Source organism: Taeniopygia guttata, chromosome 10, assembly GCF_048771995.1.
Source record: "Taeniopygia guttata chromosome 10, bTaeGut7.mat, whole genome shotgun sequence".
Classification (NCBI taxonomy): Eukaryota; Metazoa; Chordata; class Aves; order Passeriformes; family Estrildidae; genus Taeniopygia; species Taeniopygia guttata.
Window position 1 is genome coordinate 3802692 of NC_133035.1, and position 13768 is coordinate 3816459.

At 49.5% G+C, this 13768-nt stretch overlaps 2 protein-coding genes across 5 annotated transcripts in view; one reads left to right on the top strand and one right to left on the bottom strand.

Annotated features, from left to right (window-relative positions):
• Positions 1-82: 82 nt before the first annotated feature.
• Positions 83-2499, bottom strand: PCLAF (PCNA clamp associated factor). Of its 2 annotated transcripts, XM_030281570.4 has the most exons (4): positions 2398-2499; positions 2218-2319; positions 1313-1454; positions 83-528 (listed from the first exon to the last, which is right to left on the bottom strand). In XM_030281570.4, exons 1-4 carry the CDS (start codon positions 2441-2443, stop codon positions 471-473), a joined length of 348 nt encoding a protein of 115 aa, XP_030137430.4. In that variant the 5' UTR covers positions 2444-2499; the 3' UTR covers positions 83-470. The 2 variants fall into 2 exon arrangements, with proteins under 2 accessions (XP_030137430.4, XP_072790168.1); XM_072934067.1 differs by lacking the exon at positions 1313-1454.
• A 150-nt stretch (positions 2500-2649) lies between these two features.
• Positions 2650-13768, top strand: part of TRIP4 (thyroid hormone receptor interactor 4) — a 28367-nt gene continuing 17248 nt past the window's right edge. Inside the window, exons 1-11 of one of the 3 annotated variants that reach the window (XM_002193418.7) lie at positions 2650-2950; positions 3273-3439; positions 3636-3772; positions 5667-5897; positions 7040-7118; positions 9060-9189; positions 9462-9677; positions 10000-10126; positions 10823-11010; positions 12326-12450; positions 12756-12847. In XM_002193418.7, coding sequence (XP_002193454.6) covers positions 2865-2950; positions 3273-3439; positions 3636-3772; positions 5667-5897; positions 7040-7118; positions 9060-9189; positions 9462-9677; positions 10000-10126; positions 10823-11010; positions 12326-12450; positions 12756-12847 — 1578 coding nt within the window. In that variant the 5' untranslated portion in view covers positions 2650-2864. The remainder of the gene's footprint in view (positions 2951-3272; positions 3440-3635; positions 3773-5666; positions 5898-7039; positions 7119-9059; positions 9190-9461; positions 9678-9999; positions 10127-10822; positions 11011-12325; positions 12451-12755; positions 12848-13768) is intronic. The other 2 variants (XM_030281567.4, XM_030281568.4) reach the window with 2 other exon arrangements.

Genomic DNA, 13768 nt, shown 5'->3' on the forward strand with positions numbered 1-13768 from the left:
TCTTTCCAAATCCAGTTTCCCATCTTTGGACAAAGAAATCTTCATTAACAGCTTTTACTACAATTAAGACACAACACAGGTGTGTGCTCAGAAGGCTTCAGTTTATTTAAAAAAGGAGGATCTGCTTTTCAGTAACAGGACAACCACGATCATGCAAGTCTTGCACAAACACAAGGCAGGCAGAAGATGAAAGACAAAAGCTGCCCAACATGCAGGAGGAACTCAAGCAAACAAAGATAAAAATTTGTGGTTTACAGTGGTTTAAAATAAACAGTAAGTTTCAAAAGTAAACGTTACATTCCATACAGTAAAAATTACTTATTTTCTCCAGTGTTCGTGCCATCTCTCAGACTTTTAGTCTTGTACAAAAGCTGAAAGGAAGCCATAAAAAACTGTAAAGAACTATGCAAATGTATAAAACCCAGCTCGAGTAGGAGCGTTTTAACATGAAAATTGAGGTCAGATCACATCTACTCTTCCTCTGAGCACTCTCCCTCTTCGGCAGGATCCAGTGGCAGGGGCCGAGTTCTGTAAGGAGCATTATTTCAGAAGAATTAGCAGAAACCAGCTCTGGTTTGAAAGGCTAACAAAGCCCTTTTCCCAAGCCCATGTGACCCAAATGACCCAGGTTAGCCTCAGACAGCACCTTGAGGCATCAGGACTGACAGGGTTTACTTTATCCTGTGTTCTCACCACCTTGTTTTTGCTTGGCCCAATAAACTCCAAATTAAAGGGATGAAAGTCTTCCTGTGCTACAGGAAATGTTTTCTGTTTCACCAACAGGTGGGATGCACTTAAAAGCCTTTGTCTGCTTGTCCTGCTGGACAGTTTGGGGCTGATTCTCATGGGCTCCCCCTGGCAGTTTGAGAATACCTATCTTTGCTGGGAAAATGGAGGTTCAACCCAGAATTCTCTATGGAAAACAGAGTGTCTGTAAGACAATATTTTATACTGCTGCCTTTTTAGTCAGTAGTGCAGCCTACAGGTTAATCTCTGAGGTTCCAGCTTGGAAAAGCAATTCAATTCCTGGCACATGGAAATTTTTAGTACTCTCCTAAGCTTTTCTAAAACTTCACTGTGCTGGCAAAGTTATGCCTGAGCAGTAAGAACTTGCCTCAACTACCAGTTACTCCATCCATTTTCAGGAACCTCGACAAGGTGGCTGAAAACTTTGCTGAGAAACATAATTTCCATGAGGATACACAGGTCAGGAGACACACTGTCAACTTGCCAGCACTCCCTTGCCCCTTCGAAGATGAACTGGAGTTTCACAAAGTAATCCCAAGTTGCTTCCCCCTGCCCCAATACGCACTCCAGGCCGCTGGTCCCGGGCGTGTCTCCGTCGGGGACCCGGCTCTCCTTGGACAGGCGCTTCAGGAAGTCGCTGATGCCCCTTTGCCAGGCGGGCACCGGCCGGACACAGACCCGGTTCAGCCCCACGGGGCGCCGCTCTCCTGCGGGGAGCGCCGGGTCAGCCCGCGGGGCGAGCGGGGAAAGGACGCGGAGAGGAGGGAGCGAGGAAAAGACAGGGAAAGAGAGGGATGGAATGAAGGAGGGAGGGAGGGAAAGAGGGGGAAAGAGAGGGATGGAATGGAGGAGGGAGGGAGGAGAGGAGGAGGAAGAAAGAGGGAGAAAGGGAGGGAAGAAAAGAAGAAGAAAGAACGTAGTGAGGGAGAGAAGAGGGAAGGAAAGGGAAACAGGGAAGGACGGAAGGAAGGAAAAGGAAAGAAAAGGAAGGAAGGAGAAGGATGGAAAAGGAAGGAAGGAGAAGGAAGGAAAAGGAGGGAAGGAGAAGGAAGGAAAAGGAGGGAAGGAGAAGGAAGGAAAAGGAGGGAAGGAAAAGGAAGGAAAAGGAGGGAAGGAAAAGGAAGGAAAAGGAGGGAAGGAAAAGGAAGGAAAAGAAAGGGAGGAGAAGGAAGGAAGGAGAAGGAAGGAAGGAGAAGGAAGGAAGGAGAAGGAAGGAAGGAGAAGGAAGGAAGGAGAAGGAAGGAGAAGAAAGGAAGGAAAAGAAAGGAAGGAAGGAAAAGAAAGGAAGGAAGGAAAAGAAAGGAAGGAAGAGAAAGAAAGGAAGGAAGAGGATGGAAGGAAGAGGAAGGAAGGGGAAGGAAGAGGAAGGAAGGAAGAGGAAGGAAGGAAAAGAAAGGAAGGAAAAGAAAGGAAGGAAAAGAAGAGGCGAGGGAAGGAAGGGAGGGAGGAAAGGGGCCGGGCCGTGCTCACCTCTCCGGCCGGGCAGCGATGGCCCCGCGCTGGCGCTGCCGGAGCCGCTGCCGGAGCCGCTGCCGGAGCCCAGCGCCTTGCGGGGAGCGCGGGCCACCAACACTGCAGAGGGAAACAAGGGGACACGGGGTCAGCAGTGCCCGGGATGCCCTCAGCCCGTCCCGCTCCGCCGCCCCGCACCCTTGCGGAAGGCGCGCCCGCGCTGGTCCGCCTTGGTCCGCGCCATGCCGGCCGGCCCCGCCCCGGCAGCGCCCGCCCACGAGCGCGGGACCGCCTCACCCGCCGCCCTTCCCGCCGCCCTTCCCGCCCTCCGCCCCGCCGGGTGGTGGGATGAAATTCCCTGGGAGAGGACAGCGGCGCTGGCACAGGTTGCACAGAGTGTCTGTGGTGCCCCATCTGTGGAAGTGTTTAAAGCCACGCTTAATAGGGCTTGGGATAGCCTGGTCTAGCGGGAGTGTCGCTGCCCGTGGCGCGGGGCTGGAACGGGGTGGGATTTACGGTCCCGGCCATTCCCGGGCATTCCCAAACCATTCCCGGGCTCCACAAACCGCTCCCGGAACGCTCGCTCCGCGGCCGCGTTCCCGGGGGAAGCGAAAGGAAGAGGAGGTGCCGGGCGGTGCGGCGGCGTTTCCCGTCCCCCGCGGAAGATGGCGGCGCCCAGCGCGCTGCTGGCCTGGTGCGTCCAACACCTGCGCGGGGACTTCGGGCTGGACGTGGGCGAGGACGTGGTGAGGTGAGCGGGGCCGGGGCCGCCGGGGGCCTCCTGCCCTCTGGCAGGGCCTCCTCGGTCCAGCACGGAGGAACACGGTGTGTCACAGCAGCTGTCGGGCGTTTGCTCGGGGTTGTGGCTCAGGTGGAGATGTGGGGTGACAGAATACAGATTGCTCTTAGTTGGGAGGGATCTTAAAGGTCATATCGTTCCACCTCCTGCCATGGTCTTACCACGGTCTCCACAGAAACCTGATCCGAAAAGGAAAGACTAATGACACACCTGTGCGCTGAGACCTCGGAGCATCCGCCCCTCACCCATTTCTATCCACCCCGGCCCGCCGTAGGTACATCTTGTCCATCACGAACGAGGATGAGATCCGGGAGTACGTGGTTGACCTTGTTCAGGGCACCGAGGGGAAGAAGAGCTGGTTTGTGGAAGAGCTGCTGAGCAGGTGGAGGAAATCCGCCCAGCTGCCGTCCGAGCCCTTCCCCGCCTATCGGAAAAAGGACGGTGAGTGGTGCCGAGCTCTCAAATAAACTCGGTTATTGCCGTGACAGACAATTCCATGCCACGAATCCCTGTATGGATCCCAATCCTGATTGTTGGGACAGTTGAAAGCCCATTTTCAGTCATGAAGTAGAGTCCAGGGATATCATTTTTCTGCTGGCATTAACCCAACTCTCTCTGTGCTTGCTCACGCTTCCAGAGGCTTCGGAAGTGCTGCGGGGCGGGGACCAAGGGAAGAAGGGGAAGCGCAAAGGGCGGAACAAGCAGGAGACCCTGGCATACACCGAGCCCTGTGCTCACGGGGAGGAGGTGAAAACCCCACTGGACCTGGCCAAGGTGAGCGTGGGGGGCACGCCAGGGAGGCTGGGGGTCACTGGAAAGGCTTGGAGCCTTGAGCCTGGGGAAAGAGAGTGTCAGACACTGGTAAAGATGTGATTGGAAAGTGGAAATGAGTGTCTGGGACACGTCAGACTGGGATGACCAGGTGGGCACTGCTCAGGCCACACCTCAAATCCTGGTGTCAGTTTTGGGCCCCTCACAAGACAGGTAGTGAAGGGCTGGAGCGTGTCCAGAGAAGGGAAAAGAGCTGGGGAAGGGTCTGGAGCACCAGGAGTGGCTGAGGGAGCTGGGGAGGCTCAGCCTGGAGAAAAGGCGGCTCAGGAGGAATTTATGGCTCTGCACAACTCCTGACAGGAGGGGACAGCTGGGTGGGGGTTGTCATCTGCTCCCAGGAAACAAAGGACAGGATGAGAGAAAATGGCCTCAAGCTGTGCCAGGGGAGGTTTAGGCTGGATATTAGGGAAAAAAATTAATGGAAACTGTGGTCAGATACTAGAATGGACTGTCTGAGACAGTGATGGAGTCACCATCCCTGAAGGGATTCAAAAAACATGTGGATGTGGCACTTGGGGAGAGAGGAAGGAGAGAAGAAAAGGAAGAAGAAGGGGAGAGTAGAAAGGAGTTATTGATGGGTCTCTGATCTTAGATGGCTTTTCCAACCTAACCATTTCCATATTTCTGTGATATCCAGGCTGGGGACAAAGGTTGTGTCTGTTTGTGTCTATAACTGGGAGTAAAATAATCATCAGGCAGCAAATATGCCAGCATGGATTTCTCCCCCAGAAAGCCTGAGAGGAGAGAGCAGGTGAAGGAAGTTGAAGCTGTAATTAGGAATAAAAGGAATTTCTTTAAATCAGATATGAGGGTGGGGAATTTAAGCCACCAAGTGGCTTAAATCCTTTCCTACTGTATTTAAACTATCTCAGTCACACCAATTAAAGCTTTAATTAACAACTGAAATACTTCAGAAAGAAACTGTGGAATAAGAGCATAGAGACACTAAAACCTGAGAAATGCTGCAATTCCTGAGTAAGGAGTAGAACTTGAATTCATGTTTTTAAATGGAACTTTGGAGCAGGGAGGCTGCAAGAGCTGAAAGTATTTGTAGAAGTGTTTATAGGATAAACCACAACATTTTTGAATTGGTGGGTTAAAAGTGGACAGTGATGTTCCATTTCCTTGTAGTTACCTTCTAACTTAATTAAAATTAAAAAAAAAAAAAAAACAACAACAAATGGCCACAAAATGGACCACATGTCATGGGGTCTCACACTTTTATGAGTTTTGGTCCATTTGCATATTGGAGTTAATTGTCCAATTAGCTCCAGCCCATGAAGTCCCATCCTACTTGTTTTTTCTCTTCAGCTCACGTTGTTTATGCTCTTGGGCCTGAAGTTTGCATTGCCTGTCCTTGGGTCCCTAGATAGAGCAGGAATTGTTTTGTCCATCTATTCTGTGAAGAGAGCTTACTATCTCCTAATATGAGGCCCAGACCCGCACACTAAAGCAGAATAGAGTCTGAAAAATATAAAAGCTAAATCTGAGGCATCAGGAGTAGCTGAGCTGCTGTTTGGAGCTGTTAGACAGGTGTGAGGCTGTGCAGAGCCTGAAAGCAGCGCTCGCTGCCCAAATCCCACCAGCTCCAGCTGGCATGGGTGGCAAACTTTGAGTGCATCCTGGTGTCCTTGCTTTGTTTGGATTTCTTGGAGCTTTTCTGGCAGGTCTGAGCTTGTCTTTCCACTCAGTCTGGGGTCTGGTCCAAGTTTCATTCCAGTAAGGCAGAATAACACTTGTCTGAGCCTCCTGGCCTGCCCAGGGGTCAGTGCTGGCTCTCTGCTGCCTGTTCTGCACTGGGAGCACAGTTTGTTTGTTTATTTTTTTTCCTTCCCAGGCCCAGGAGAGCAGCAGCGGAGTCAGCAGTAGCATTTCCTCTAAGAAGAAGCCCAAGTATGTCAGCCTGTACACAAGGGAGGGGCAGGACAGGCTGGCCGTGCTCATCCCGGGCCGCCACGCCTGCGAGTGCCTGGGCCAGAAGCACAAACTCATCAACAACTGCCTGGAGTGCGGGCGCATTGTCTGTGAGCAGGAGGGCTCCGGGCCCTGCCTGTTCTGTGGGGCCCTGGTGAGTAACCAGGGAGTTAATTACTGCAACTTACTGGGCAAGGGGCTGGGAACAAACCCTGTGAGGAACCACTGAGGCAGCTGGGGGTGTTCAGCCTGGAGAAAAGGAGACTCAAAGGTGACCTTATCACTCTCTACAGCTCCCTGAAAGGTGGCTGTGCTCAGGTGGGTTGGTCTCTCTCTCCAGGAACTGACAGAACCAGAGGACACAGCCTTAAGCTGCACCAAGGGAAATACAGGCTGGATATTAGGAAAAAGTTTTTCATGGAAAGAGTGGTGAAGTTCTGGAATGGCCTGCCTAGGGAGGTGGTGGAGTCACCATCTCTGGATGTGTTTAACAAAAGACTGGATATGGCACTTGATGCCATGGTTTATTTGAGGTGGTTAGGACATGGGTTAGACTCGATGGTCCTTAAAGTCTCTTCCAACCCAGTGATTCTGTGAATTCTTTGCCCTGTTTGGACCTGGAAAAGTTGTCTGAATTAGCCCTTCAGGAAAGAACTTGTTAGGAGGTTTCTCCCATAATTTACATGGCTTTGGAGCTTGTCTGGTTTCTGAGAGTCTCTGGTGTGTCACTGCAGTGTCCAAAATCTCTGCAAGGCTTCAGCCCCTGATCACCTTGTCAAGAGCAGTGTCCTGCTTTTCCTTCAACTCTTGCACGCCTTTGGAATACATGTTAACACTGAGATTCAGTTCAAAGGACACCCTTTGGAGAAAGGGGACAAGTTACTGATGGCAGAGGAGATTTTTCTTCATGGGAGAGGAAATTGTTGGTTGGGTAGAGCAAAATGTTTTAAAGCAGATTTGTTGCTATTTTGAAAAATCAGCTTAACTCCCAGTGGCCAAGAAGGGAGAGAAAAACTGTTAAGGGTTGTGGTTCTGCCTGGGATGATTCTGAGCTCATCTCTTGTCCTTTGAGGTCAGTCAGCAACATGTCCACCCACAGAACAGGGAGAGACCAAACTCTACATTTCTTTTAGTGAAGAACAAGCTTCCCATGTCAGTGGGGAAGAGAAAGAGGTGTGGATTGTCACTGCCACTTTAAACAGCCTGAACTGTTGTCCAGGGCTCTGAAACTGGTCAAGCTGTGACATCCTTCACATGTGACGTCCTTCCCAAGCTTTCATTTCCTCTTTTTCTCAGGTGTGCACTAAAGAAGAGCAGGACATTCTTCAGCGGGACTCCAACAAGAGCCAGAAGCTGCTGAAGAAGCTCATGGCAGGTCAGTAGGTATTGCATACCTGGAATAGAATGAATCCAAATGGTTTGTGTGCATTATTTCCTTCAGACTTCACTGAGCCACTTGCCCTCATTGCTGCCTGGCATTAAAAGGATGGATTGGAAGCTGGTTCTTTGGTTCCTCCTGCAAGCCCTAGGCAGCATTCCCAGGCTTCAGCTGAGGTGACAGTGGCAAGTATCAAGTGGCAGTGTGTGGTGTCCTTTCCCTGAGCCCCCAGGGCTGCTCATTTGGCATTCCAGAATCAATCTCATGAACTGGATCATTGTAGCAGTCCTTGAAAATTAGGATAAGTCTCCTGTGGAATGTGTGTTGTGGAAGATAAAGTGCTCCTGTCTGATTTGCTGGGCTTAGAGAGGTGGTGGTTAATATTTTCTAATGGCTCTTCTTGTCTCACACTTACCTTGGGAGCTAGAAATAGGAACAGAGCCAAGGAAAGCAAGAGGAAATACTACCCAGTGTCCCAGTGAAGACCTGTGCATTGTGGGGATGTTTGTCTGAATTTAGCTGAACTACAGCCAAGGTCGTGGTGTTCTTGGTTGGAAAATACACTTTGCTGAGGAACTGGGGAAATATTTACTCCAGATCTGGTTTCTCCTTAAAGCTGTGGAGATGGAGGGAGGATGGAAGTCCTTGAGAGCACCAGCCAATCTGTTCTATCCTTCCAATACAGATGTTGGCATACTTCAGGATCCCTTTTCTTACCTGTTTTATCTCTTTCCCTCCTGCCCCTGCCAGCTCTTGTTTTGTTATCTGTGTAGGTAAAAGCTGGAATGTGGTTTGCTGTTTGTTTTGGAGCAAAAATTGTGGATCAGCAACCAAAGGGAAATGCAGACAATTATTTTCCCAAAATGAAGGCATTTCCCAGTGTGGTGAAATGCACTGCTTTGTTCCATCATGGCCAGTGTTCAAATCTTTTTTGTGGCATTTTTTGGTTGTTCCCTGTTGGTTGGGTGGGTTTGGGCCCCTTGCCAGGAGGGGTAAGAAGGAAGAGCATTTGCTGGGAATAGATTTCTCCATCTCTGGAAACAGCTGGTTTGGGAGTCTGATGTGGTGTGTCAGAGCAGGATATTGTTTGTGGGAGACACAAACAGCAGTAGAAGGCTCTGGTTCTCCCTGGAATCTGTCCTGGGCAAGAGGCTCTTTGTGGGGATAACAACATATGGGAAGGGTTTGGCTTTTAGGAGGGGGCTCCTAAAAAAGCTGGGGTTGTTACTGCAGAAGAAAAGTCTCCAGACCTTAGAGCTGCTCCCAGTGCTTAGAGGACTTATGAAAAGGAGGGAGAGGGACTACTTAAATGGCAGATAGTGATAGTACAAGAAGGAATGGTTTTAAACTAAAAGACGAGAAATTTAGATTGGATTTTGGAAAATAAATCCTACTCTGTGAGGGTGGTGAGGCTCTGGCACAGGTTTTCCAAAGAAGCTGTGGCTGTCCTATCCCTGCAAGTGTTCCAGGCCAGGTTGGATGGGGCTTGGAGCACCCTGGGATAGTGGAAAGTGTCCTTGGTGTTCCACCATGGCAGAGAGTGGAAGGAGATGAGCTTTAAGGTCCTTTTCAACCCAAACCATTCCATGATTCTATGGCCTGAGACCCGTGGTTGGTGATGGGAGGAATTTTGACTGCCCAAATTGTTAGGGAAAGGTGAAGGAAAACCAAAGGCCAGGAGCTTCTCCTTGAACTCTACCCAGACTTTATCACTGTGATATTTAAGTGATTCCTCCTCTTTGGAGGAAGGAGTCTTTGAAATGGACTTGAGGGAAAATTGTGGCTTCAGCCTCCCCAGAAAGATGCTGATCTTGCTGCAAAGTTTTACTCTTAGCTCCTAGCATGGCATTTAGTTTAGGGGGCGTTTCTGCAGCCTGGCCCACCCCCAAATGGCTTTAGCACACTCAAAGCTGAGTTGTGGTTTGTTTTATGTCTCAGGTGCTGAAAGTTCAGGGAATTTGGATGCCATAAGCAAAGGCTTGCTGCCTCAGCAGGAAGCAAGACTCAAATCAGGCCTGGAGATGGCTGTGAAGCACAAAGACAAGCTGTTGGAATTTGATAGGACAAGGTAAGATACTAAGTGGGAGACTGTTGTGAATAGCATAAATGACTGGCAGGTGAGGTGCCTTCAGCAGAAACGTTGGGAATTCCTTCTAAAACCCACTGCAGCCACTGACACCTTAACTATGGCATTTGGTGGGACAGGAGTGAGCCTCTGGAATGGATCCCTTTTGCTTTTTGTCCCTGACAGTCCAGCTCCCCAGAGAGACGGGAAAGAGCAGGTTGGAGGGTGGGTTTGAGGCTCTGCTGTGGTCTCACTGTGCTCATCTTCTTTCCCAGCGTGCGTCGGACCCAGGTCATTGATGACGAGTCGGATTACTTTGCCACGGACTCCAACCAGTGGCTCTCCAAGCAGGAGAGGGAAGCGCTCCAGAAGAGGGAGCAGGAGCTGCGGGAGCTGCGCCACGCCTCTCGGCTGGCCAAGAAAATCACCATCGACTTCGCTGGCAGGCAGATCTTGGAGGAAGACAACAACATGGCTGAGTACCACAGCAAGTGAGTGAGGGCTGGCAGCGTGCCCGAGAACAAGGAGGTGCAAATCCTTATGGAGAGTGGTCTGACATGCCTGTTAAAGCTGCCTGGGAAAGAGGTGTTTCAGAAGGCCTGTCTCAACAGAACCACTTCAGCTCAAATTCACACCAAGCTGAGTTTCTGCACTAGAGAGCAGTGACTGCTCAAACTGGAAATCAGGCTGAGCAAGGAAGTCATTTAGGTGGGGGGAATGGGGCAAAAATGCTTTGAGTCAGAGTGTGTGGGGAGAAGGGAGATGTTTCCAGGGGAAGCAGGGGATGTTCATCCCTCTCATTTGTGCTTGCAGACTGGATGAGACCATTGCAGCCATGAGCTGTGGCGCACTGAGCGAGCCAGCCGGGAGCCCTGGGGCAGAGATGACACCAAACTCTGGGGTTTTGGTGAATCCCCGTCTCCTCCAGCCTGCTCCTTTGGTCAGTGGGGCTTCCATGGTTTATTCCAGAGTAGTGACTCATTTTGGGGAGCTGAGCTTGAGAATTGTCAATTCCAGCACATCTATAGAAGAGGATCTTTTGGGGAAAAGATCACAGGATGGTTTGAGTTGAAAGGGACTTTAAAGATAGTCTCATTCCATCTCCTGCTGGGGACAGGAACACCTTTCACCAGACCAGGTTGCCCTGTCCAACCTGGCCAAGAACACTTTCTGAGGTGGGGCGACTTCGCTAGACAACCTGTTTCAGCATCTCAGAGCTCTCACAGTAAAGAATTTCTCCCTAATATCCAATCTAACTCTGCCCTCTGCCAGTGGGAAGCCATTCCCCCTGTTTCCCGTGTTTCTCACCTCCTCTTTCCTCCCCTGTGTCCCTCACTGGCCATCTCAGTTTGGGATAGAGAAGGTTTGACAATGCCATGTTCCTGGTGGGTTGGTTTACTGGAGTTTTAGCATCCTGCTTCCTTTTCAGGCATGCAGAAGAGTTTCTGAGAGTCGGCCTAAGCTTTCACCTCTATTTTTTCACCTCTATCTTTTGAAGCCTATTCTGCCAGATTCCCATTTTCCAAAGAGCATAAGGATAATGAAGGAAAACTTCAGATAGGATTTGCATTGATTTGCACGCATTACTCCTGGAGAGGTGCTAACCTTTTTCCTGTTTCTTTTGAACACTCTCAAGTGGGTGGACCAAACTGGTTTGCTCCCACAAAGGAAAATTATTCATTCCACGGAGGCTGGTAGTGAGTCTGGCTCGGAGCGGAACCGGCTGCGGATTCAGGACCGAGAGCTGCAGGAGATCTCAGATGATGGTTGGTGCCTCAGCCTGCACCAGCCTTGGGCTTCTTTGCTTGTGAGAGGAATCAAAAGGTGAAGGTATCCCAAGCAGCTCCTGCTCCACAGGGGAGGTGGGAAGTTGTGTTCCTCAAAGGATCTCTGTGGAGCCACGGGCCCTGTGCATTGACTGATACCTGTGATAGCTCCAGGTGTGGAAGCTGTGCTCCCTCATCCAGTGGGTTGATGGGTTGAGGAGCTGGAGAATTTTTTTTTTTTGGGGGGTAGTACTCAACCTGTAAGGGACAAGTTTCTTCACAGGGGTGAGTGTTGTTATTGGACACGAAATGAGTATGCAGAAGCTTGGTAAGTTCAAGAGAGAAAGAGTTAATTTTATTTCTGACTTCATAATATATAGAGTTCTAAAGTGACAGTGGATTGGAGGATGAAATTGTCACCTCTTTAACCACACTGGACAAACCAACAGTCCATCAATTCTCTCCTCCCACAAAGAAGACTGTAAAACAATCATTATTTACATGAAGAGTTTGTGAGAACTCTAGTAGACATATGTAAACATCAGAAGGCATAGAAAACTTCTAAAAGAACTTTAAAACTTTTAAGAGAACTATGAAAGAAAACACTTTTAAAAATCAGGGTAACAGGTGAGTGGAGAGAGAGGCTGAGATTTCACTGCTACAGTTGGGGCGTTCCTGTGTGGAATTTGAAAAGCAAATAAGGTAATCACTTGAAATATGTTCTTCTGGGTTTTTGTTCAGCATAAAGAGGCAACAGTGGCACCAGGCTTTGTTTAAAAGAAACCCAACCCTTGCCACTACCTTCCCTGCTCTGGGCTGGAATTGGGTTACAAAAAGGAGCTGCTACTATTAATAATGAACAAAGAATCTTCTTTAGCCTTTTTTTCTCTTCACCACATTTCTCATTTTGGAGGCCAAAGCTTTTTCACTTCCCAAACTAAGGATGCTGTAATTCTTAATGTGCCAGGATTTTTCATCTAAGTGTTCTGGGGATGCTCCAGCCACTCTGGTACAGCTGCAGAATTCCAGGATCTCCAGACAACTGTTCCATGCAGAGACCTAGTCCCTTATTTCTCCCTTGATTGTTCTGTGTGACTTTGGGAGCTTGTAAGGGTCTTCTGCGAGCAGATTGTCCTGTATATGTGTTCTGCTGGTCCTGCTGGGGATTGATGTCCTCCTAAGCCCTGAGGACATGCTGTGCTTTATTTGTGACATTATTTTTTGCCTATCTCGGCTTTTCTTTGTGGTCCTGACACATTGGTTGAGTTGGGATAATCAGGACAAAGCTTAGCAGCAGGAATTGACTGTGTTTGAATGAAAATGTGGGTGATTTCTGCTGAAGTTTTAGTGCTACATTTTCCTCTGTTCTTTAGAGTGGAGGGCAGGACCTGGTACACATCTCATCGAGGGAGGTTATGGATTGCAGCTACTGCTAAAAGACCTTCCCCTCAGGAAATCTCAGAACTGGAAGCCACCTACAGAATGCTGCTCCGGAAAGGTGAACTCTTTTCCTTGGTTCTTGGAGTGATTTGGTACATGGAGCCGTGTAATGAGCAATGCCAGAAATCTCTCTCTGCTGAGTAGGGAATGCTATATATAAAATTAGATTTCCCAGCCCTAGTCCTTCATGAGGAAGATCCTGACCTGGAAAAGGCATAAAAAAAGTGTTAAAATTGCTGTATGTGATTTTGTGTCTCAAAAAGTAGAGGTGCCTGGAGGAGAGAGGGAAGGGCTTGGGGATTGGCAGACCCCAGCTGTGTGTGGGAATATGGGCTCCCTGAAGACATGTTTCTTTTGCTGCAGATGTGGAATTTCCAAGTGATTATCCCTCAGGATGCCTTCTGGGCTGTGTGGACGTGACTGATTGTTTATCACAAGAGCAATTTCAGGAGCAGGTGAGTACAGAGTACAGAAATGAACCTTTCCACGCTTGCATTAACCAGCAGGTTTTTAAAGGTGGAACTTGCCTCTGGAGAAGACATTGAGTGGAAATTTTAGATTATGTTGAGAAGACACAAGTTACTGCAGGGATTTATGTGGCAGAGGACATGAGGGGGCCTGGCAATTCAGGACAGCATGGAAACATGGACATCTCTGCCCCAGTGGTGGTGCTGTGCCTTGGGAACCTTGTCCCTGCCTTGTGGTGCCAGTGGCACTGACTGCCCTGGTATAGGAGAGGGTGGCTTGGCCTGTGCAAAGTGATCATGGTCCAGAGCTGCTGGATCTGCCTGGTGCTTCTTACAGGAGCTGGAGGTCACAGTGGCCTCACTGGTGATGTCACACAGGCCTAGCTGGTGAGTGTTGTGCCCTGTTTGGGGCACTGAGTGACCTGGAGACGGAACCATGGAAAGGTGAGCTCTTTCCCACCAGGGAGGATGGACAGGAGAGCCACAGGACTACCTATAGTGAAGCAAGGCTGGAATCAGGAGTCTTTTAAGAAATCTCAACCCATAAAAGTCCATGGGTGATGATGATGTGTGTCCAGATTTGCTGAGAACATTGGCAGGTGGCCTCGTGAGGCCACTCTTAGCTTGGGATGGTTATGGAAACCAGGAGAGGACTCTTTGTAACTGTTGCACCCGTGGTTAGAAAGGGAAGGAAGGAGATCTGGACACTTCAGACCAGTCAGCTTCGCCTTGGTCTCTTGGAACTACGTAGAGAGATTGCTCTTTTTGGGCACATGGAGGAAGAGGACATTAGGAATAGCAAGTGTGGACTTACCTAAGAATAAACTCATGCTTTACTAACCTGAGAACCTTCTTGGATCCAATAGGTGGAGTGGAGAGTATCTGTTAACTTTCTGTCCTGGAGTAGGC